Here is a 22,061-nt window from a genome sequence, read left to right on the forward strand (position 1 = left end):
TATATGTGTCTGTTCCCTTCTTTCCCATAATTTCCAAGAGAGGAATTATAAGTGTTCCTTTTGGGTTTCCAGCTCTTTCTCCTCTTTGGGTTTTGTGGCAGAGTGAAAAGAACACTGTTCTAGATGCCAGGCTGACATCTCAGTCTTTTGCTGAGTGATCTGGAGGGGCTCCTCCTTTGGGCTCCTTTTTTCCTCTTTCTCCTAAATCAGAAGTTGGATAAAGCCATTGGCTTCTACATGGAACTCTGTACCCTGGGCATGGTGATGGGGGCTCTGGGGTTATCGAAGGGGATCTGGGAATCCATGTATCGGACAAGTCTGAAACTGAACCATACTGCATTTATGTCTGTTAGGTATGTGGTTGACAATGCTATTGTAATTAACAAGGTGCAATTAATAGTATGGGATTTTCACTAACTTTTGCTAGTGTAATTTTCCTAATTAAAAGTGTTTTTGAATTTTTAGTTTTGATATCTGTGGCTTTCTTAATTAAAATACAATGGAATTTTTGTTTATTTTAGCCAATACAGCGTTCTTAGTCAATGTATAATGAATATTCTGTTAAAATGAGACAAGTCTGCATACATCTTTGCTCTTAAGAATGGCTCACAATTGTAAAGGCTGAGACTCATAGGTCTAAATGATTTATCAGGTCTTTCCCAGAACTAATATTTTGGAATTCTCAATTGTAGTGTGTGAAACCATTAGCCATTAGCTACAAAGCTACTTAAATTTACATTAAATTCTAAAAATTCATTCAATCGCACTAGCTATACTTCAGATGCTCAATAGCCACCTGAGTTTGTGGGCATCATATTGGAAAGCAGATATAATAGAACTCCTATCTTATCATTGCAAAAAGTCCTATTAGGCAGCTGTTCTAGGACAACTAGACAATAGAATCTTTTTAGTGTGTTTGCCGTGAGGTGTGATCTTGGCACATAATTCTTAGAAGAACATGCATTTCAGTATCAAAGGCCTTCACTCTTTGGTCCAGTGGTTGAAGTGGGGAAAGGAAAACCCAAGACAGCAGGGGGTTAATGAGTCCAACCCAAACTTTGTAGGGCAGTTTGCTTCTGCACCTTTGATTGCTCTGGGAAACATGATGCCTGCAGACACCCCAGCACACCAATAACTGTTGACTCAGCCACACCCCAAACAGCCTCACCCACCATATTATGCTGTGACACAGAAGCCTGTGTCCAGGATCTGGATAAGGTCAGGCACCAGGACTTTGCTGGTTACTAGCCCAGAGGAGCCACTGAGAAGAGGAGGAATGGAGAAGCCAACTAAAGCCAAGTAACACATTTCCCTGTCCTAAAGGAAGGTCTTTGGGTGTGGATAGAGCCAAGGAGCTGGGAGCTGGGGGTGAGGGTCTTCCTCCAGAAATCTTTTTGGGTTCACAAAGACTTAAGGCTTAGTAGGAAGAGGTCATGGGTCAGGAAGGACAGATGGGCCTGATTTTGTGCTTAAAAGATACATTTTCCCTTCTCATGAGGAAATTTATAATATATTCTTTGAAGAAAATGCAGAAACTGTGAGGATTTTAATAATCACTCATTATCACTGAAGATGGCCATTGTTAACATCAACATTTAAAAAGATATTTTTATTCCTTGAACTGTACTCTAAAAGGTATGGAATGCTTTTGATTTGGCCTTTCCTTATTTAGTTGCACTAAACTGTAAAGTCAGTTGAAGCCTGTGGCATCTTTTCTTGCTCTGGCTACTTTCTGCTTCAAAGCCCTTCTCTCAAGTTGTAAATGGGAGTTGAGGTCTTTCTATCCCTTCCCTGGGAATACCATCCATTGGCCTGTTCACAGACTTGCTTAGGGGGCTCTGTTGGGGCTCTGCCTTCGCCCTCATGACCATGATGGTGTTGGGGAGTTCATCTTATGGTTCAGGTAGGGCCCTGACTCTTCATTTGGTTTGGGGTTGGATGAATGGAGTCTAGACACCTTTGTATGTTTTCATCTGCAGAAGGATTTGGTAGAATAACCTGTGTGTGCAGTAGCTTAGATCAGGGACAGGATCAGAGGTCTAGTTAGAAGTGAGCTGCTGAATCATTTTTGAAATGTAATCAATGACTTACTAAATGTTGATCAATACCCATTATGAATATGGTGCTTTACTCAGCACTAGGTCCACGAAAGCAGATCAGACCAGACCCCTCTCTCAGAACATTTACAGATTAGTGGTGTTGATCAATAATTAAACAGAAGATTACAATGTATGCATCGCAAGTGTTATGGGAAGGGTATGCTCAGGATACAGCTGGAGCCTCAGCAGGAAGAGACATTTAATCCATTTCAGTGAATCAAGGAAGTCTTAGAGAAGGTAATTAATTGGTAGCTGAGAGGTGAAGAATAAATTGGGAATAACATTCTTGAACATGGAGGTGGAAATGGGGGTGAGGAACCAGGAAGATGCAGACAGCATGGGAAATGAGATAGCCTGATGTGTTTGGGGACAAGTTCACTGAACTTGTCCCATTTTGCCCATTTTGCCTATTTTGCTGGTAATACCTTGGGTGATAATGTTTGCTTCAAGGTCGGTCTGTGTTGATCTCTGAGGGTACACTCTTCCTTATCCCCAAGTATGCATGTCTCCTGCTTCTGAAGAAGACTCAGGTCATAACTACCTTCTCAGGTGGCCTTCCTGGATCTCCTGTGATGGAAGTGAACTCTTCCTCTGAGTCCCAGAAGGTTCTTCTCAACACCTTTCCACTTGGTGTAACCATCCCTATGGACGCCTCTCCCTCTGCCTTCCTGCATTGTCTGGGGCAGCCTGACTGCCTTCTGGAGCATGAGGTTCGCGAGTGGTGGGCTCACCATGAGGGCTGGTCTGGGCTGCCACCTCAGGTATTTTTGGGGAATTGACTATGTCCTCCTTCATTCCCAGCCACCATGGGTCTGCCCAGATTCCCCACCACAACCAGGCTCAGGATAATTTTTAGAAAAGGATGATGGTACTTGATCCTACTTATTCCTGCAGACTGGATTCATCAGGATGCAGGTTTTAAGTGCATTATAAGGGTTCTGCTGGGAGTAAGGAGAGAACAGAATTTCTCATGTGGGTAGCAAAATTGAGTGTTATGGAGGAATTTTTGGCTTTTGCTGTTGTTGTCTTGTAACCAGGGTGCCTGCCTTCGTGTGTCTGTGTTAGTGGTTGAACTGATGGAACACTCCCATATCAGTGAAGAGCTCCTGAGCCCAGAGAGTGCCCCTCTGACACCCAGGAGCCACTTGTACCCAGCCATTAGTGGGTTAATTCTTGGTATAGCAGAAGGTCTCAGGTTCTCGCACCAGCACCAGGGCTGGTGGCACTTTGGTAGGTCAATATACTTGCCATCAGTATTTTGACTATCACTTCTGCTTGTCAATGAGATGTTGGTCAGTGATATGGAGATATCTCCTTCCGAAGAAAACAGGTTTGGAAGACATTTTGGATAAAAGAGGGCTGATTTCAGGGCTGTGCAGTGATTCCAACCCATAGATTTTATCATCAGCTAATTATCACTTTAGGCTCCTCGCTTCACTTAGCTTCTTAGTTTTCTTATCTGCCACAAATGGATACGAATTGAGTCCTTTCTCCATTCGTCCATCCCTCATCCCTCTGCCTACCCATTGATCCTTCCAACAAACGACAGTGTCGACCTGGACATGTTGCCTAGCTGGACAAACATTCAGGGAACTCGGTGTGAATCCAGGTTGCAGGTCCAATGGGACGTGGAGAGTGGCAGCCTGGTGAGACTAGACAGGACTTGGTTGAGTCTGGCTGGCCTTCACAGCAGTGGCATTTACTCAGAGAACAGGGAGGGTGTGATTGCATCATGCCACCGTCAGTGGGTCCCTCAGCTCTTCATTTATCCATGGCATTTGTGTAAACCATGCTCGGTGCCGAAAGTACTAGGACCACTTCCATTTCACTGGCATTTGATGAGAAACCTCTTAAGTCAGACATTTTCCTTCCCCTCAAACATAGAACTTCTATAGTCTTTGCCAAATGTAAAAATAATATACAATCTTTATAATGTGTGAAATAATACAGGAAAAATGATAAGGACAAAAGTAAAATTAAATCCAAGTTTCACCTTCCATAGATAAATTTGATGAAAAAAATCCCTGTAGGCATCTTTCTATGCAAACATACATTTTTAAAAAAAAAACTATAAACTGCATTCTACTATTCATACTGTTCTACTTTTCTTCTGAACATTATCAACATACACGGAAAGTTCTATTGCTGGTTGGATGATTGAAAAGAAATGTTTGACATTAAAAGGGGCTGTGATCTCTATGGTTTCTTTCGTCACAGAATCCTAGGATAGCACGCATGTTAAATCCTCTTCTTACATTTTCTCCTTGAACTGATAAAGCCTATGCTTAGGTATCAACTGGTGGGCCCCGTTTTAATTCAACAAATACATCTTTGCATGGCATTTCTTTGTGTGTGCACAATTAGTTTATTTAATTAGAACCAGCCAATAAATATTTGAGCTATTTCCCATTATAATTCTATTATGAATGACCTTGTGTATCCACCTTTGTCTATGTGAAAAGTTGTGTGGTCCCATCCTTAGGATAAGTTACGGGAAATAAGAAGGCTGAGGTCAAAGGCTTTGAAATTTTAATTCTTATTTGAGTCAGGGGCTATTAAGGATCAAGAGAAGCAAGAGTGCCCCTCTCAAGCCAGGAATGGACTGTGGAGACAAGCACACCAGCCCCTGGCATCGAGGGGATTTTAGTCCAGTGGGAAACACACAGTGGTCAACAGGAGTCACAACTGAGGGTGGACAGCTCAAGGGACCCTGCTCAAGGGTCAGACAGCACAGATGAATCTGGGTGGAAGAAGGGTGGGTAGGCAGAGAGGACACCTCCTACTGGAACTGGGGGTGAAAGGATGAGCAAGTACCCCTCAGACAGCTGGGGAGGGGTCCCCTGAGTCTAAGCAATGCAGAGGCTAGAGGCTGGGAGATTGTGTGGGGCACCGTGGTCCAGTCTGGGGGGCTGGTCCTGAGCGCTCTTTCCCACCCCTGGGCCAACTGCCTCTTAGCCCCTGGACTTCCTTATCTCCTTTACTGTCCAGGCTGGGCTTCCTTGCAGGGGGGACTTGCTTCACATCTACTCGTTTTTGTTTTTTGTACCAGGCATTGAACAGGGGTGTTTAACCACTGAGCAAAATCCGTAGCCCCTTTTTACATTTTATTTAGAGGCAGAGTCTTGCTGAGTTGCTTAGGGCCTCACTAAGTTACTGAGGCTGGCTTTGAACTCATGAACCTCCTGCCTCAACCTCCCAAGCCGCTGGGATTACAGGTATGTACCCCTGTGCCCAGCTCGCATCTACTCTTCTGTAAAGTAGAAATGTCTAGGCAGCATATATAAAGGTCAATTGCAGAAGGACTCTGCTGTCAAAGACAGGCTTGCTACTTGCAAATCTTCCTGCTGGTATAGCCGATACAGCCAACGAGTAGCTTCTTGCCCTCCAGGGACCTGCTGTAACATAGCACAGTGACGGCAGGAGGAGCCACCTCTGCTGGTGGGTAAGGTCAGGGGTTATTTCCAATGTAAGTCCCTCCGGGCCAAGACCTCCAGATCCCCACATGGAGCTGTTCTCATGGGCAGCCTGAAACGAGCCAGTCCCTTCTCCCGCTGGCTCCATCATGTGTACTCATTGGCCTTTTTGTCCAGCGACTGCCACCTGGGTAAGATGGCTGGTGGCCCATGTGACATCACCAGCAGGTGTGGGAAGTTGTGGGATCTTGGTTCTTGGACTGACTGCCAGGTGGGGACAGAGGACATTTGTTCTGCATGACAGAAGTTGACATCTGTGGCTGGAGAGACAAGCAAGGTTTCTGTCGGAGTCACTGGAAGTCAGGGTGACTGGAAGGAAGCAGGAACAAGGGGGGAGCCTCCCGCTGAGGACAGGCTCTCAGTCTGCAGCAAGTCCTGCTGGTGCGCCATTCCTCGGGCCAAACCTGGGCAGAGACGTGGGCAGCCTCCTGGAGTCACCTGTGCTTGGTCTGTGCAGGGTCTAGCCACTCGTGATGAGGGGGGCTGGGTTACCTGTTCCAGGGACTCAGAGGGGATGACTAGCTGGGGAGGGTAATGTCCCCTACTGTGCTGATGAAATATAACAGAGCCAAAGGCTCCCATGAGCACAGCCAGACTAGACAGCCTCCTGTGTACATCCTCGCTGCCCTCCACTCATGACTGCCAAGCAAAATGGTTGGGTTTCTAGATTCTGAGGTTCATGATTTGATCCAAATGTCAAACTGAAGTTGTATTTTATAATTGATGTGTGTAATTAATCTGGTACTCTTCCTCTCCTATCCTCCTGCCCCCGCAAAACTGCTTATAAATTACATGCTAACATTAAAGTATTAATATATTAGTTAGGATGTTGGTTTGGCAATTGTAGTAGACACTAAAACCAGTAGCTTTACTAGAGAGGCACCCAGCCTCTGTCTCCCTTGTAGACCAGTCATCCTGATAGTGTTTCCCTTATCTGAGTGGCCTAAGATGGTTGTTGAATTGTGCACATTCCAAAGAGCAGGATGGAAGAAAATTCTTGAAGGATATATGTAGAATCTTCCCTGCCATTACAGTAGCTCATGTCCCAACATCCTATTGGTTAAAAGTTTTTATGGGACCACACACAGCCGTACAGCTCTGGGCTGCAAGAAATGCTGGGAAAGATCATTTTTATAATTTGGTGGCTACGTGCCCAGTTAAGGATTAATGATTCTGTTATGATAAAACAGAAAGGAAAAGGGATAACAGGAGACAAGATTCTGAAGCAAAGATTCATAGTAATGAGATAAACACGTGTATCAGTAGAAGTCTTAACATTTTCTTCCTGCACTGCTATGGACAGTCTTATCTAGGCCTGAAAGTGTGCCTACCCTTCCTTAGGGACTGTTGCCTTACAGGGTTATCTGGTCTTTCCTAGACAGATTGGGACTCTTCTGAAAGTAACAATACTTTGCTTAGAAATATCCACTCCAAGGCCAACCACTTTATTTGCAGAACCCAGTGCAAAAGAAAACGTAAGACATCTTGTTCGACAATTATGAAGAATTTCAAAATGGCGTTAGCAGAGCAATAAAAACAAGCCTGGGGCTTACCCATGTACTGGGCCTAGTCGACCTCCCAGTTCGTACTCCCCATGAAGCTGGCCCTGCTCCACTCTCATTAGGGATGACAGAGGGAGGTAATAAGGTTCTCACTGTACTCTCAGAAAACAATGTAATGTAAATCAATACCCAGAGCAGAGCTGCCAACAGCTGAGTTAGGTGGAATGATGGAGGTGGTCCCTGGTGGATGCTTTAGGAACGCGTCTCAGACTTTGGATGCTAGTCATACATCCCTGGAAGTTTAAAAGAATCTGTGTTGTGATGTCATTAAATGTTCTTTGCAGGATGGCCCCCAGTGGTATATTCGTAAAGTGTTTAGTAACACAAATGCCTCGCCTTCCTCTGAATTCTGGGGCAGAGGCTGTGTCCCTGTGCCGTGGAAATAGCTGCCCATCTAGTTTGCCCAGCCAGATTGTCTGACTCCTGTGTATGAGGACCAGAGTGTGCCCATGAAGAATGGGCAGGTCTAGGAAGTCGTCACAGGCATGGCTAGAAAGGGCAGGAGGTAATTCTGTTACGGTTGAGGAGCAATAGCTTATGAAGCATTAGGCTATGACGGTCAACAGATAGTCCAGGGATGGATCAGAGACCCAGAAGGTCTGGAAGAGTAGACATGGAGTAAGGCACATGGTACAGAATATAAGCTGTGAGTAGTCACAATCTGGGGGTATAAGCCCACACACAATTCAAAATCCACACATCTCTAAAATTGAGTTTTCTTGAGGTTTAGCACAAATTATTTTGTTGTAGATACTGATATGAAGCTCTGTATTGTTTTTATCCCAGTTGATAAGACTATTTGCATATTTTCTATAGAAAAATAAATGTATTTGATTATGAAATGCTGCCCTAGATTCTAGTAGAGAATTATTTTTTCTCTCTTTCTCTCCCTCTCTCTCTCTCTCAAATCAGAATGATTTTGAATTCCATAGCACTCTGGGCTCCAAAAATTGTAGGTAAAAATGAGGACTTGCAATAGATCCAATTTATTGAACACTTCTGTGCTCGTCACTATTGTGAGCACTTTGTGTATAAAATTATTTAATACTCATGATGCCCTATTTGATATGTACCAACTTTAGCCCCAATTGAAAGGTAAGAAAAGTAGAGTCAGAGAACTCTTGCTGTTTGCCTAGGGTCATAGGTTGACAGACAGTGAAAAGGACACATCTTGAACGCCCATTTCTATAGCAGGGGTTGGAGTCAGAGAACTCAGGAGGAATTAACAACCAATCTCATTTTGGACCTTATTTAAATTCATGATTTCGTTGACGTGATGAGGTAAGTCAGTCATCATTGCAAATCCAGTTGTTGGGTGAGTTAAGAGGCTTCATGGAAGAAATTTTCTTTCTGCCATGTGGGTCTCTAGTGAAACTGTTCAGCAACAGTGGGATCTGTACTAACCCTGTGGGAAAGCCAAGTGACTCTGGAGTGGTAAGGATTCATTGATGGTGGTCACACTTCTTTATCTACATGCCCAAGGAACAGCCCAGGTTTTCTTTGTTGAACTGGATTTTTGGCTTATTGCCCTTTGTAATAAACGTACTAAACTTTGAAAACTTTCAAGTTGGCTCTTGGGACGGCACCATTTTTCACAGTAGAGATGTTCTTTAATGCTTTTCTCAGAAATTATACTTCTGGTTAAGAGCTGGGTGGGCTGGCAGATATTATCTTACTTTATTGATGCCCACATTATTCAAGTAGAATCCTAAACCCTGACAAAATAAAAATAGATCACATTCATTACTCCTTCTCGGCGTTCTGCACTTGTCTTGGTTGAGAGCTGAATTAGATTAGTTTGACAGGATTTGTTCCTTTATGACACTTTCACCAACTACCTTCTTATATCTTTATATACTGCAGTGTTTCTTGTCTAATGATTTCGTTTTGCTGTTTTTTGTTTTTTTAAAAATAGATGCAATGTGCCTGTCATGAATAATGATTGGTTTTATTTATATAAATTGTTACTGATTTAGGGGTTAGACAGGAATATTTGTTTCTCAACGTGTGCAGATGAATCACAGATTGTTTCATTTGCACATTATCTTTTCATGAAGTTTAAAAAAGTTTTCTCATCTATTTTTCTGAAAAGTCTTAATGCAATTTTACCTTTGCATACAAAGTAGAGATGAATATCCTAAAATGTTCGGTTTTTTGAAACAAAGATGATACTTTGATTAATGTCTTTGTAGCCTGATGGTGACTTATTGATGTTTACTAATGGATGATGGATTTTTTTTCTTTTTGACTGTTCTGCAGCTTTGAACTTCCCTTCCAATTTGTAAATGGGTCCTAAGGTAAAACCCATAAACTAGCTCTCACAGCTTTCCTTGCAGCTACGAGGCAGACCTGTGACCCAAGCTCAACCAATCAGATGCTCACATTTAAGATTTTGAAAACTAGTGACACAAATAAGCAGGTGTAGCATAGAACCATCTGGTGAAGAGGAGAAAAAGTAAGACTATTTTCTTAGAGAGGGCAGTGGGGGAGGTTCTGACAGTACCCTTCCATTTCCAGTATGATAGATAAGGGTCTCCAGGGTCACCTGCGGTGGCATGACCACCTCACCAGGCTTTGTAGTCATCAAGCCTGTTTCTCTGGGATTCCTCAAAAATTTGCAAACTGTGACAGATACTTTAACTCACCCCTATTCTATTTAATCTAGCCAGAGAGAGTTTCTGTACTTTGCAACTAAGAAATTCATTTGTCACAATTAGAATACAAAGGTCATGGACAAGGAAATGGGGTTATTCCATGCACACCTCTTTCCAGCTATTGAAAGATGTCAGTAGAACACGAGTATTTACCAAATCACTCTTACAGAACTCATGAGTAAACTGATTCATTGTTGAGAACTTCTTCTAGGGAGAGCAATGCACAACCAGGCAAGGTATTTCTAAAGGATATGGACAGTGAGTTAATACTGGTTGATACAATGAATGGTGATGAGTTTAGAATTCACCAATGGCCTTAGGTGCAGGGTCTCCTGGGGGTTAAAGTTATAAGCCATAAAGAGGACCTGGACAGGGGTTCTTTGGAATTGTCCAGGTTCTTGGTTTGAGAGATTAAGAGCTGGTTGGAACAGAGAGTACAGTCTCACTACTCTCCACGGTTCACTGCGTAGGAGAGATCAGTGAACTAGTAGGGTGTTTGTGTCGTGCTCCAGAGTTTCCAGTATTCACACACATGGAAGAAAGGGATAGCAGCTTGTTGCTGTTTGAAGTCACTGAAAACTGGTGAGGTTATGTGCTTTATCTACAGCAAGGTTGACTGTGAGCAGTGAACTGAGAATTGAATTCAGTTCTGCTGGGCTCCAGAATCCTGTGTTCTTTCCAGGTCACAAGACCCTCTTATCTGCCAGAGCTCATATCAATCCTGAGAGGAAGTTGCCAAAATATTACTGTTTCTTCCTTTTTATAGACAGAAGCCTGCATCAAGGAAGGATTAACTTGGTCAATCTGGAGGAAAGTCCCCTTTAGAACTGGTGGTCTTTCTACTACCCCATGATTCTACTTGCCCCAGGCTGACTCTGTCATTTATAATTTGACTGGAGACCTGTACTGAGAGCATTGCTTGGTGGATGATGTAGAGACAGGAAGACATTGGTGGTCCATCAGACAGCTTTGGCCTGAGGAACAAGTATGAGAGGTGGGGAGAGGGAGGAACTTGACCCTCTTAGCCATTTCTCCCAGGGCTGTGGCATTATTAAGACACAGTCTGCATCCTTGCTGGTACCACAGTCTGCGCGCAAGGTAAGTGTGTACACAACCAAGTCCTTCCTGTCCTCAGGCCTGTGCCTCTTGAATTACATTTTTCCTTTGTAATTGAATACTTAAAAAAAGTTCCTATTGGTGCATTAATTATGCATAATAGTGGGATTCATGCATGGAATATAATTTGCTCCATTCCAGTCCCCAGTACTTCCTCTCCCCTCCTCCCTGCGCCCCACTCCCCTTCCTCTGCTCTACTGGTCTTCCTTCTACTTATTTATTATTTTTTAAATTGGTGCTTTATAGATGTATGTAAAGGTGGAATTCACTGTAGAATCTCCATGTATAAACAGCACACTTGGGTCAATTTTATTCTGCAGTTCCTTTTCCCTTTCCTCCTCCCTCTCAATCCCTCAGTCTCTTCAATCCTCTCAATCCCTTCCTCTTCTCCACTTCTGATATCCCTTCTCCCTTTATTCCCCTTACTTCTCACTGGCTCCTGCATATCAGAGAAACATTCCACTCCAGACTTTCTGAGTCTGGTTTATTTCACTTGACGTGATGTCTCCATCGCTATTCATTTACCAGCAAGTGCCTTAATTCCGTTCTTCTTGATGGTTGGGTAAAACTCCATTGTGCATATACCACATTTTCTTTATCCATTCATCTCATGATGGGCATCTGGGCTGGTTCCATAACTTGGCTAATGTGCTGCTATACACATTGGTATGCATCTATCATTATAGGATGATGAGTTTAGCTCTTTTGTATAAATACTGAGGAATGGGATAGCTGGGCCATATGGTAGTTCCATTCTTGGTCTTTTGAGAAATCTTCATACTGCCTTCCAGAGTGGTTGTACTAATTTGCAGCCCCACCAGCAATAAGTGAGTGTACCTTTCCCTCGACATCCTCACCAGTGAGGAGTGGTGGGTATAATAATTGAATTTTTATTGAAATATTTGTAGATTTTTAAGAAATGTAGATAACATGGCAGTTATAAGAAATAATACAGAAATCCTGTGTCCCCCTTATCCAGTTTTCCCCAATGGCAACATCTTACAATGTTATAGGACAACCAGGATGTGGACTTGATAAAACCCACTGATCTTATTCACATTTCCCAAGTTTGACTTGTACTCATTTGTGTGTGTGTGTATGTGTGTGTGTGTGTGTGTCTAGTTCTAAACAATTTTATCACAGGTGCTCATTTGTCTACCAGTACAGGTGAGAACAGACTAGCTCTATCACCATAAGGACCCCAAGGGTTTCCCTTTTATAGTTTTATAACCACATCTTTCTCCCTCTCTGTGGTATCTGTTTTTCTGAGTCACGTGTCCCTGGTACCTATAAATATACTTAATAAATTTGTGTTATATGAATAAATGAATTAACAGTGCCACAAGATCTCTCTCTCTCTCTCTCCCTCTCCCTCTCCCTCTCCCTCTCCCTCCCTCCCTCCCTCCCTCCTCCCCCCCTCCCTCCCTCCTCCCCCTTCTCTCTCAATTACTCTCACACACACTGAATTTGAAAGGCTGGGGAGAGCCATTGTTTAAGCTGAACCTTAGAGACAGGGAAGGAGTAGGCAGGACTTCAGGTGAGAGCCTTGGACACCCTGTCATGGGCTCTGAGCACAGGGGCTGGTCTCTCATGCTCAGAGGGCCTGCCCAGGTTTGAGCTGTTTCCACCACTTTTTGTCTGATGGTCCCAGGCAAGCCGTTTAACTTCTCTGGCTTCCTCAGTTTTCTCATTTCTAGAACAGAGGGGAGCTAGTAAGCACTTAGGGTTGCTGGGGATGGTGTTCTTGCAACCCCGGGGGAGGCTGGCCCCTGGTAAGACTTCCATAGATTCTCTTAGTAGTCTGGACTTTAGGTGCGTGAGAAGGGCCTCCAATGACACAGAATGGAGTCCTGGATAAGTTCGCCTTTGCACAGACACATGGAAATCCTCCCTGTACCCCCACCGTAGCTCTTGCTCTGGACCCATCTGCCTGGTGATCTCTCCCATGGAGGCTCTGGGGACACTGTATTTTTCAATATTTTTTATTGTATGTTAATGGGAAGTTGTGAATCTGGGGACTAATAAGTTGCCAGGAAGCTTCCCTCCTGTGTGGCCAGGGTCTAGGGACCCACCCCAACTGCTCGGTCAGGGCCTGAGTTTTACCCCAGCCATAGCACTTTCCTAGGAGGCTTGGGGGAGGCCAGGGATCAGGTCTCTTTCGCCTCCTCCTCCTGTTTGTGGGGCGCGGGAGCGGTGTTCACTGCGCGGCTGGCTGGGGTTGGTGTGCGGGCCTCCTGGTTGCCCTGAGGTTCCCTTACTGGATAAACATCTTCAGTGAGAAAAGAAAACTCAGGTTACAAGGCAAAGGCTCAGGAGCACAGGGAGAGGGTGAAGAAGCCTTGGGCCTGCCCGCCAGCTGCCAAAGGCCACGCCGAGGGAGCTCGTCCAGCAGGTGACCTGCAGGGACAACTGCCTTTTCTCTCTCAAATGTGGGCTGAACAGAGCCCCACTGATGATCACCGTAGAGGTTGGAAAAGGGAGACTGAAATGTTTTTTCTAAAAAAACATAATTGCCTACCAAAAAAACACTTCCCCTTTCCTTTTTTAGAATCAACATAGGTGGAAGGATTATATTATGTACTGTGTTATAATCCTTTCTTGCCATTATGTTGACATTCAAATTGTTCCCTATTTTGCCAGAGGGAGCCCCTTCAGTTTGGCTCTGTTTTTTGATTTTGTTTTGACTTTTCCTGAACCTTATTTGAGTCCTTTCTTACCTTTTGGCATAAGAAGATATTCTAGGTTCATCATAAGAGAGCAATTAAGCTGAAGTATGTAACCTGTGCTGATTGAAATGTCAAGAAAATTAAAAAGAGAGAAAACAAGAACAAGGGGATCCATGTCCAGGTTCAACACTGGCAAACGACTCCCTACACTCTTGGCTCTAGCCTGGCCTCGTGATCAGCGATGCCCTCAGCAACGGATCGTGGGCGAGTCACTGCTGACAGGAGAGGCCGCTGGGGCAGACCCAGCTGGCGAGGGGCAGATGCGTGGGCTCAGTCAAATTCAGGCTCAGGAACACCTGCTCCCACAACCCTGGGCACGAATCTTCGGTACTGGAAGACAGAAAGCATATGGTGATTAAAACCAGGAGGAACGTAAATGCTTTTATGTGTCGATTTAAACTCTGCTGCATGAATAATATGACAGGAGCAACAAACCAATTATAAAAATATCTGTCTATACCAATGTTAATTCCTTCTGCCCCCATGTCTGTAGAGATGAGGATGCAGAGGAAAGTAGACCAACAAAGGAAAAACAGAGAAGATGAAGTTAAAAAAAAATCTTCCAAACTGGGCTAAGGCAGAGAGAAGAGAAGAGAAGAGAAGAGAAGAGAAGAGAAGAGAAGAGAAGAGAGAGAAGAGGAGAGATCCTTGATAAAAACCTTGAACATGTTCACGATTTACATATCACTTGACCAGAGTTCCAGAACAGTTGTGTAATATCAAAAGTGAGGAAAGACACAAATAACCCAACGTGGTGGACTAGGATGGAAAGACAGATAACCTGCTGGTCAGAGGTGGCCATTGGTTGTGTCCCTTGGGAACTGTTACGGTAGGATGCTTGCCACCAGGGGTGCCTCCTGCGAGCTGTCCGTGTGCTTTAAAATTGCTCTGGCCCCTTCCCGTCATTTCAAGACAAGCCCATGTTAGTCCACTCTGCTCAGGAGCCGAGTTCACTGAGAAGGCAAGGAGCTGGGGAGGACAGGAGAGTGGCTGGTACAGCCTGGGTGGCACTCTGCTCTTCCCCACAGATTTTGTAGGGCATTATCTACTGAGTTAAATAAGACATTACCCTCTGAGTTTGGAAAGTGCATTGGCACTTTCAGATAAAAGGTAATTGCCACCTGATATTTAAAAAACTAAATAGTACTGATTTTTTTTTTTTTTCAGGCAAAATAAGGGTACCATGACATCTTATTCTCTCGGACCCAACCATTTGACATTTTCTAGCCCTCCAGCTGTTAAGAGAAGAGGGTGACTATTAGTAAAACAAACAAATCGATAGTATTCAAGCTTTAAAAAGCCACCTTCCAGGGACTATTCAGCACCGAGTCACAAACACGCAGCGTTGCTAAGCTTTCTCCAGTGCAGTCTTCATTTAAAAGAAAATTGAACACCTGCTATATAATTTTGATGGGATGGCTACCCTGGGTGGGTTGAGAAGGGTAAGGTAAATCCTGCAAGAGCGCTCAGGATGCTTGGGAAGGGATTGAGGTGATGGCGATGGTGACGGGGAGGACTTTGGGATGCATTTTCTGTGGATCAGAATACTGTAGTCATGTGGAATCCAAAGGTCAATTTTAACCATACAACAGTAATTGAATGACAACTACATGATGTGCCTTTCTAGAAAGAGACTTGTCCTGTAGCCAGTTTCAGTGATGATTTCCCTGTGTTGTGAGTGTCACAGTGATTTGGTTTCTTTCAGATGGCATGTGATAAAATGATACACAAGTCACTCTTACTCATGGAAGTTTGATCTGTGAACACATTGAACAATGGATAATAAAGCAGAGAGTGCAGAGGAGTCAAGTCTTGGTTCCATAACCTGCAGGCTGGTTGATCCTGGGCAAGTCCCTTAACCTCTCTGTGTATCCATTTCTTCTTCTGTGAAATAGGGATAATAGCAGCTACCTTATAGAGCTGTTTTGAGAATGAAATAAACACAGAGGTCCCCGAGGGACAACAGGCTCCCTTGGCACTTTATTTCATGATCATTATGAAAACTCAGCAATTTTGGCTACGCTTGGAATTCTTCTAACCACAACTAACTGCATTCTCCTCCTCCTCTACCAAGTCACTCCCGCTGACTCGTAACTCTAACAGGAAATAGCCCTGTTGTCTTCTCCTTGTGGCACAGCGGGCTGATTTTACCTGCATGAGTTTTGGGCTTCTGCCCCCATTACTGTCTTCTCAGTTCTCTTTTTATCCATCTAACTGGATATTGTCATCCCTTTTGTGACAGGTCACCTCCCAGACCTCTGGTGGACCCATGGGGCAATCAGCTGTGGCCCACAGATGAGGTCACATGGAGGCAGAATAGCCTGACTCCTGAGCCTCTGAGGATCACAGGCAACCTCAGCCGGGTGTTTCCAGTCCTGTGGTTACAGGGATGAGCAGAGGTCCTCAAAGAGTCTCAGTGCCCTTGACAGCCAGGCTGGGAAGAAGATAAGAGGCAGGTTCCATCTTCCATCTTTTATGTAACACGTAGCTTTCCTGATTGCTTTTCATTTTCACATCTAGAATATTAGCAACCTCAGGAGAGGAATTTAACTCTTTATGGTTCCTTTGGTGTACGCATGGCCTGGTGTAGATAACTGGTCAGTAATACAAGACACACACACACTTTTCAATAAATATTTAGTAATAATGATCTTTGTGTGTGTGTGGTGGCAGGGATTGAACCCAGGGCCTCATGCACACTAGGGAAGTGCTCTACCATTGAATTATATCCTCAGTTCTAGTAATAATGAGCTTGCTTCACTTTTTCTATTATATATACATATGCACACACATTTTTTTTTCTAATATCAAAGAAATGTATAGGCCTCATTGAAAAGTTGTAGTGTTTTAAGAATCATATGCAAGAAATGCCATTTGCAATCTCTGTGATCTTTTCCCAGGGACATTGTTTCTCCAGGTCTCTATTTCTCCATCTAACCAGAAATGGAGATATAGTTCTGCTAACTGTGGGGATTGCAAAGCCTAAATGACACATAATTTGTAAAGTGCCTGCTACAGTCTGCTTATGACATGGTAGTTGGTGAACAGACATTAGTTTTCCTACTTACCAAGAATACCTTCTTATTTCTGGGCTTCTTGAGGAGAGGGAAACAAAACTCAGGGAGTTTGGGGTGCCTGAGTTCCCCATGGGCTCATTTTAGATCTCCTGTCACTAAGGGGACCCTCGTTTACTCTTTCGATGACTCTCACTTAACTGTGTTTACACAGGGGCACCTGGAAATGCATTTTCCCAGTAAGCTTCACACAGGTTGAGATTTTTTTTTTTGGTACCAGGGATTGAAATGAGGGGTGCTTAACCAGTGAGCCACATCTCCAGCCTTTTTATATTTTATTTAGAGACAGGGTCTTGCTGAGTTGCTTAGAGTCCCACTAAGTTGCTGAGGCTGGCTTTGAACTTGCGATCCTTCTGCCTTAGCTTCCTGGGCCACTGGGATTACAGGCGAGTGTCATCACATTTGGCTCAGGTTGAGGTTTTGCAGCTCCAGGAAATTTATGGAACAGCTAGAGAATGCCTAGAAAGGCTGGCCTCTTGAGACCCGTTCTGTCATTCGAATGCTGAATCATGACCAGGAGTCCAGAGCCGGTCTCTGACCTTTGGCATTCAGTGCAATCATTTTTCACAAGAATTCACTGAGTAGTGTCCACAGTAATATACCCAGGATTAGAATTTGTAGACAATTTAGAATCTGTTAGTTATTTGTAAAAGCTTTTTTGATTTATTGTCTCTTGAAAATGATTTCTATTTTAAATATTCAGAAGCAACTCATTTTCTAAATTAGGATCCAAGTGTTAATATAAAGGAGAATTCATTTCCTGTTCTTCGAGGGAAGATTGACTTGCTTGCAGGCTGCCTGGGTCACTTTTTCTGCCTGTTTTTCAGCAGTTCTAGTGCACATTCCCTTGAACCTAGCAAGAGAAGTGAGCACGAAACCATAGTTGGAAGCATCTTTAGCAGTACCCTGGAGAAGACAGGCGTGGGCTTTTGTCCCACACTTAGGGACTTAGCCACAGTTCTCACATCATGGTCTGTGCAAAGGTGGCATTCCAAGGCTCTGGTCTCGAACTGAATTAGAGGGCCCAATAAAATTTTTTATTGTCAAATCAGTTTGGGGACCACTACATTCTATGGTACTTTTGTACTTTTGCAGACTCTTATTACACATTAGCGGATTGAATTGAATTTCAGGAGTCCTGGGAGACTGGGTTTATCCCTACATTTTTCAAATGTATTTCAAAATGGAGCCTCTTTATGGATGGAAGTCTATTTGTGAATCACAGTATCTGGATTAGACACTGTTAGGCCAGGTCCTCTTAGAAAAGCAGATGCCAAGACAAGTGTCAGTGTGCCAGAGATTTATTCAGGAAAACATGGGAAGGATGCAGGTCTGACACTTGTGACAGACAGGAGGCTGGAAGGGGAACTGGGTGGGAAGAATCTTCTCAGATAGTTTCCTGCAGGTCAATGGAGAGACTTGTGTCCCAAGTCACCCATTAGAGGAGACCTGTGTCTTATAGGAAGGGGCCCAAATTGTTTGCTTGCTATGCATAGTCATTAGCTGGGAGCAGCCCACTGAGTTGTGGTCTCAGTGTGACACAGTGGTGGCCTGGTGGCACTGCAACTAGGCCTGTTAATTAATCCTTCTCCCTGAGCTGGAGATCTGGGCACATATTCTCCTGACCTCCACCAGTTCTGGTCAGACAGACGAGGCCATTCAACACTTCTGGGTCCTAAACAGTTGCTTTGTCCACTGGGGGGACATGTCCTTTCTCCCTCATGTGGCTGTTGGGACACAGCCACGAATGCAAGCTCTCTCTACTCAAGAAAGCATTCTAGCAATATGGGGGATTATTGTTATGGGTGACCGAAGCCTTTTCAAGTGCGGCAGCTGCTAGAAGGCACTGTGCTCCTTGGCCCCAAGGCCTTGTCTAGTGTATGATTGTTGTGGATTTCCCCCAGGCCTAACAAGGTGTGGGCATCTAACAGGTACTCGGTAAATGTTTGTTAAATGATGATAACGACTGCGTGAGCTCTCCAAGGAAACGGGCAGTGACTAAGGCTGTGTGTGGCATCCTGATGGGGGACACTGAGATGTATTCCCTCTGCAGGAGGCAGAGCATGGGGGAGGGCGTGTGACTTCTGTCACTGTGATCTGCTCTGTATCTGGATCTGAAGTAGCAGCTTCATGGTGAGGACATTACTTTTCCAAAGTGGGGGAGAAAATCAAAACCTTGCTTTGCAATATGTTCTCTTCTGCATTTTGAAAATAATTCTGAAGCTAATTGTGTTGACAATTCCCAAACCATGATTATACAGCATTGCCCCTCCCACCAAAGTTAATTTCCCAGAGTGTGTACCTTCTTGACTGCTCTGAGATTTTCCAGCTCATCCCTTCTTCCTTTGGGGGGGTTCTAGCCAGGGCTTCATGGTTAAGGAAAGAAAGTAAGTGAAGGTGATTTGAGGCTGGGCCATCTCTTAGAGCTGAGTGTAAGCCCTTCTATTTGGTTCTAATTCCTGAAGGCTGGTGTTTGTTTCCTTCCTTATTTGTTTATTTCTTAGACCAGCTCAGTATCTTGGTCAGTAAATGCTTGTGGAATAACCCAAGGAATGAATTACATGTGTGTGGTATGTAGTGGGTGCTGGGGAATTGTGGGGGACCTGATTCATGCCTAATGGTGAAGGCGAACACTATTGAAAAAAATCACACAAAAATAAAATTGCAAACTATGAATGATAAGAATGAGAAAGCACTGGGCTCTGGAGAGCTTAGAGCAGGGACCTGCTCAGCCTGGCTGTCCCAGAAGACCTTTCTGAGTGTGTGACATTAAGTGACTCATGGAATCTGGGATGGTGTTACCCAGGCAAAGAAGGGTGCCAGGCCTGTGCATTCAGGCCCATGTGCAGAGCCCGGGAGCCAGGGTGTGTTCTGGCCATCACTGAAGGAAGGTTGTGTGTCCCCAGCAGAGCCAGCCACATGGTGGTGGTGGGGGGGACCCCACAGGATGAAGCAGGGATAAGCCCACAGCATTGTCTGCTTGGCATTTCTCTATGACCTGCCATTGACGCTCATTTATTTCTGACTGTCTACCATGAAGCCAGATGAGACTCAAGGTCTGGGTATCATTCTGAAAAAAGAAAAAAAGCCCTGGGATCTTTTTTTGTGAATTTAGAGAACAGACCAGACAAGGGCAGGAGGCAAGAGGCTTGGTTCCCTTGAAAGGGTCCGGATGAGGGGTCAGCTCTGGCGGTGCCATGTAGCTGGGGCTTGGACCCCTCACCTTGCCAGTAATGGCTTCCCGGTCTGTGACCGGTGAGGCTTGGGTGCAGTCATCCTGGACAGTCTGCGACTCTGACTGGGACAAATCTGCTGTGGCAGAAAGTGGGAGGTGGCGTGCTCTGGACCCGAGCCACAGCCCCTTTCTCTGAAGCGCCTTTTACTAGCCACGTGGCCGTCCCTGCACAGGCCTCTCTTCTTCCTGGGTGCTCGGCCCCTCAAGTGCTCTGACCATTTGTGGCCCGCAGGCCTCCACCCCAGGTCCCACTGCGAGGCCCTCTTCGGTCCCAGAAGGACACCCAGTGGGGAGAGCCTGAGACATCTCTATTTCCTCAGCACCACCAAGAAGAGCTGGGGGAGCTGACAGAGGTGGGGGTGTTCACTTCCCAGGGTCTGGAGCTCAGAGCAGCAGAAGTGTGTCCACACACCGTTCTGGAGAAGTCTGAATTCAAGCTGCTGGCAGCATGGTCCTCTGAGGGTTCCAGGGTGGAATACCCCCTGCCTCCTCCAGCATCTGTGGCTCAGTGTTCCTGGGCTCGTGGCCACATCACTCCAGTCTCTATTTGCATGTCCACATGACCTTCTCCGCTGTGTGGCTTCTCCTTCCAGTCTCTCACAAGGACACTTGTCTTTGGATTCAGGGCCCAGCAGGTAATTAATCCAGGGTGAGCTCATCGTGAGATCCTTAATCACATCTGGGAACACAGGTCTGGAATGTGATTTAGCTTTTGGGGGACCACCATTCCACCCACTGCCGTGGTGACTGGAGAGGCATTTCACCCACCCAAAATGCTGCCTTTTTATTCTATCCATTTTTCTTCCTAATGAACTTGACCTCTTTGAAATGACATCAAAACACAGGCCCCAGAGAAATCCCACAGGTTGGGGCCTGAGGCACAGGTTCCTGGGTCAGGCAGTCTAGTTCAAAGCCCAGCACTTACCAACCTCTGTGGCTCGGTTTGGCCATCTGCACATTGAGCACAGTAACGGTACTTGCCTTTGAGGGCTGCTGTGGGGCCCGAGCAGCCTGACACTTCTAAAGGCAGCTGGGACTGGCCCGAGCGCAGGCTCAGTCCACGTTCCCCGTGATGGCGGTGAGGAAGTGAGCAATGGGGAGCTTGTGACAGCTGGGCAGCGGGCACTGGACAGGATCAAAATCTCAGTGTGATGGTCGGAGGTGGCCAGCCGGGTCAGAGCCTTGGCACTCTTTGGAGCTAGGTTCTATTGAGGTTTCTTGGGTTTTGATGCCAGGGTCGAATCCAGATCCAGGGCCTCACATGTGCTAGGCAAATGTCTGCCACCGAGCTGCACCCCAGCCCTCTTTTGAGTCCCCATGTGCTTGTGGCTACCTGACTTGGGAGAAAACACTCTGGTGCCTCTGCTCTGAGCCTCTGTGTTTGCTGATTGGAGTCTTGGTTTCCGGAAGCCACACTGAACAGAACAATTTCAAACAGAGATAGGGAGCCGCCAGGCAGGTACACTCAGAAAGGGCACTTCCTGGGAGTGACCCGCCCTGTGGGAGGGGGCAGCCAGGTGCCTGGTACCCAGGCCGCTGGGCTCTCAAGGGATCTTTCCTCCTCCCAAGACAAGTGCTGGATACCGTCCCTCCTGCTGGGCTCAGCTCTGCTGGTCTGGGAAGCGTGGGCAGTCCTGTGCCCACCCAGGGGCCTGCTGGTCAAGGTGAGGTCTGTTGCTGTTTCTTGTGCTGAGCTCGGCCCTTGCTCTGCCACAGCCCAGGCTGTTGGAAACCCTCGGCCATGCCACTCGTCTGCCTGTCCTTAGAGAGCTGGACATCAAGGGTGAGGATGCAAATAGCACAGAAAGACTGAGCTTGGGTGTCAGACTGCTCTGTGGCTCTAGGTAGGTTCCTTAACCTCTCTGAGTCCAGGTGCCGATGGCCTGGATGGATATTTAGAAGGGAGCCTAGAGTGGAGATCTGACAAGTCAGGCTTGGATTGCACCTCTATTGCTCATGGCTGTGAGGCCTCGGGCAATTCCTAACCTTCTAGACCTCAATTTCCTCTTCTGAAAGAAAGATTGAGCACCCCCCCTCAGCTGGTCATGGGGAGGGTCCAGCGAAAAGAAAATGTGTTCGGAGCAGAGAGCCCAGAGCTCGGCCCCTGTACCTGCCATCACAA

At 45.5% G+C, this 22,061-nt stretch overlaps 1 protein-coding gene across 1 annotated transcript in view; it reads left to right on the forward strand.

The window, feature by feature from the left end:
- The first annotated feature begins 1,208 nt into the window (after positions 1–1,208).
- The window catches only part of FER1L6 (fer-1 like family member 6), a 149,093-nt gene continuing 128,240 nt past the window's right edge, over positions 1,209–22,061 (forward strand). Inside the window, exon 1 of the mRNA XM_079134392.1 lies at positions 1,209–1,299. Coding sequence (XP_078990518.1) covers positions 1,277–1,299 — 23 coding nt within the window. The 5' untranslated portion in view covers positions 1,209–1,276. The remainder of the gene's footprint in view (positions 1,300–22,061) is intronic.

The sequence above is a fragment of the Sciurus vulgaris genome (assembly GCF_902686455.1).
Source record: "Sciurus vulgaris genome assembly, chromosome: 1".
In the NCBI taxonomy this organism is placed as follows: Eukaryota; Metazoa; Chordata; class Mammalia; order Rodentia; family Sciuridae; genus Sciurus; species Sciurus vulgaris.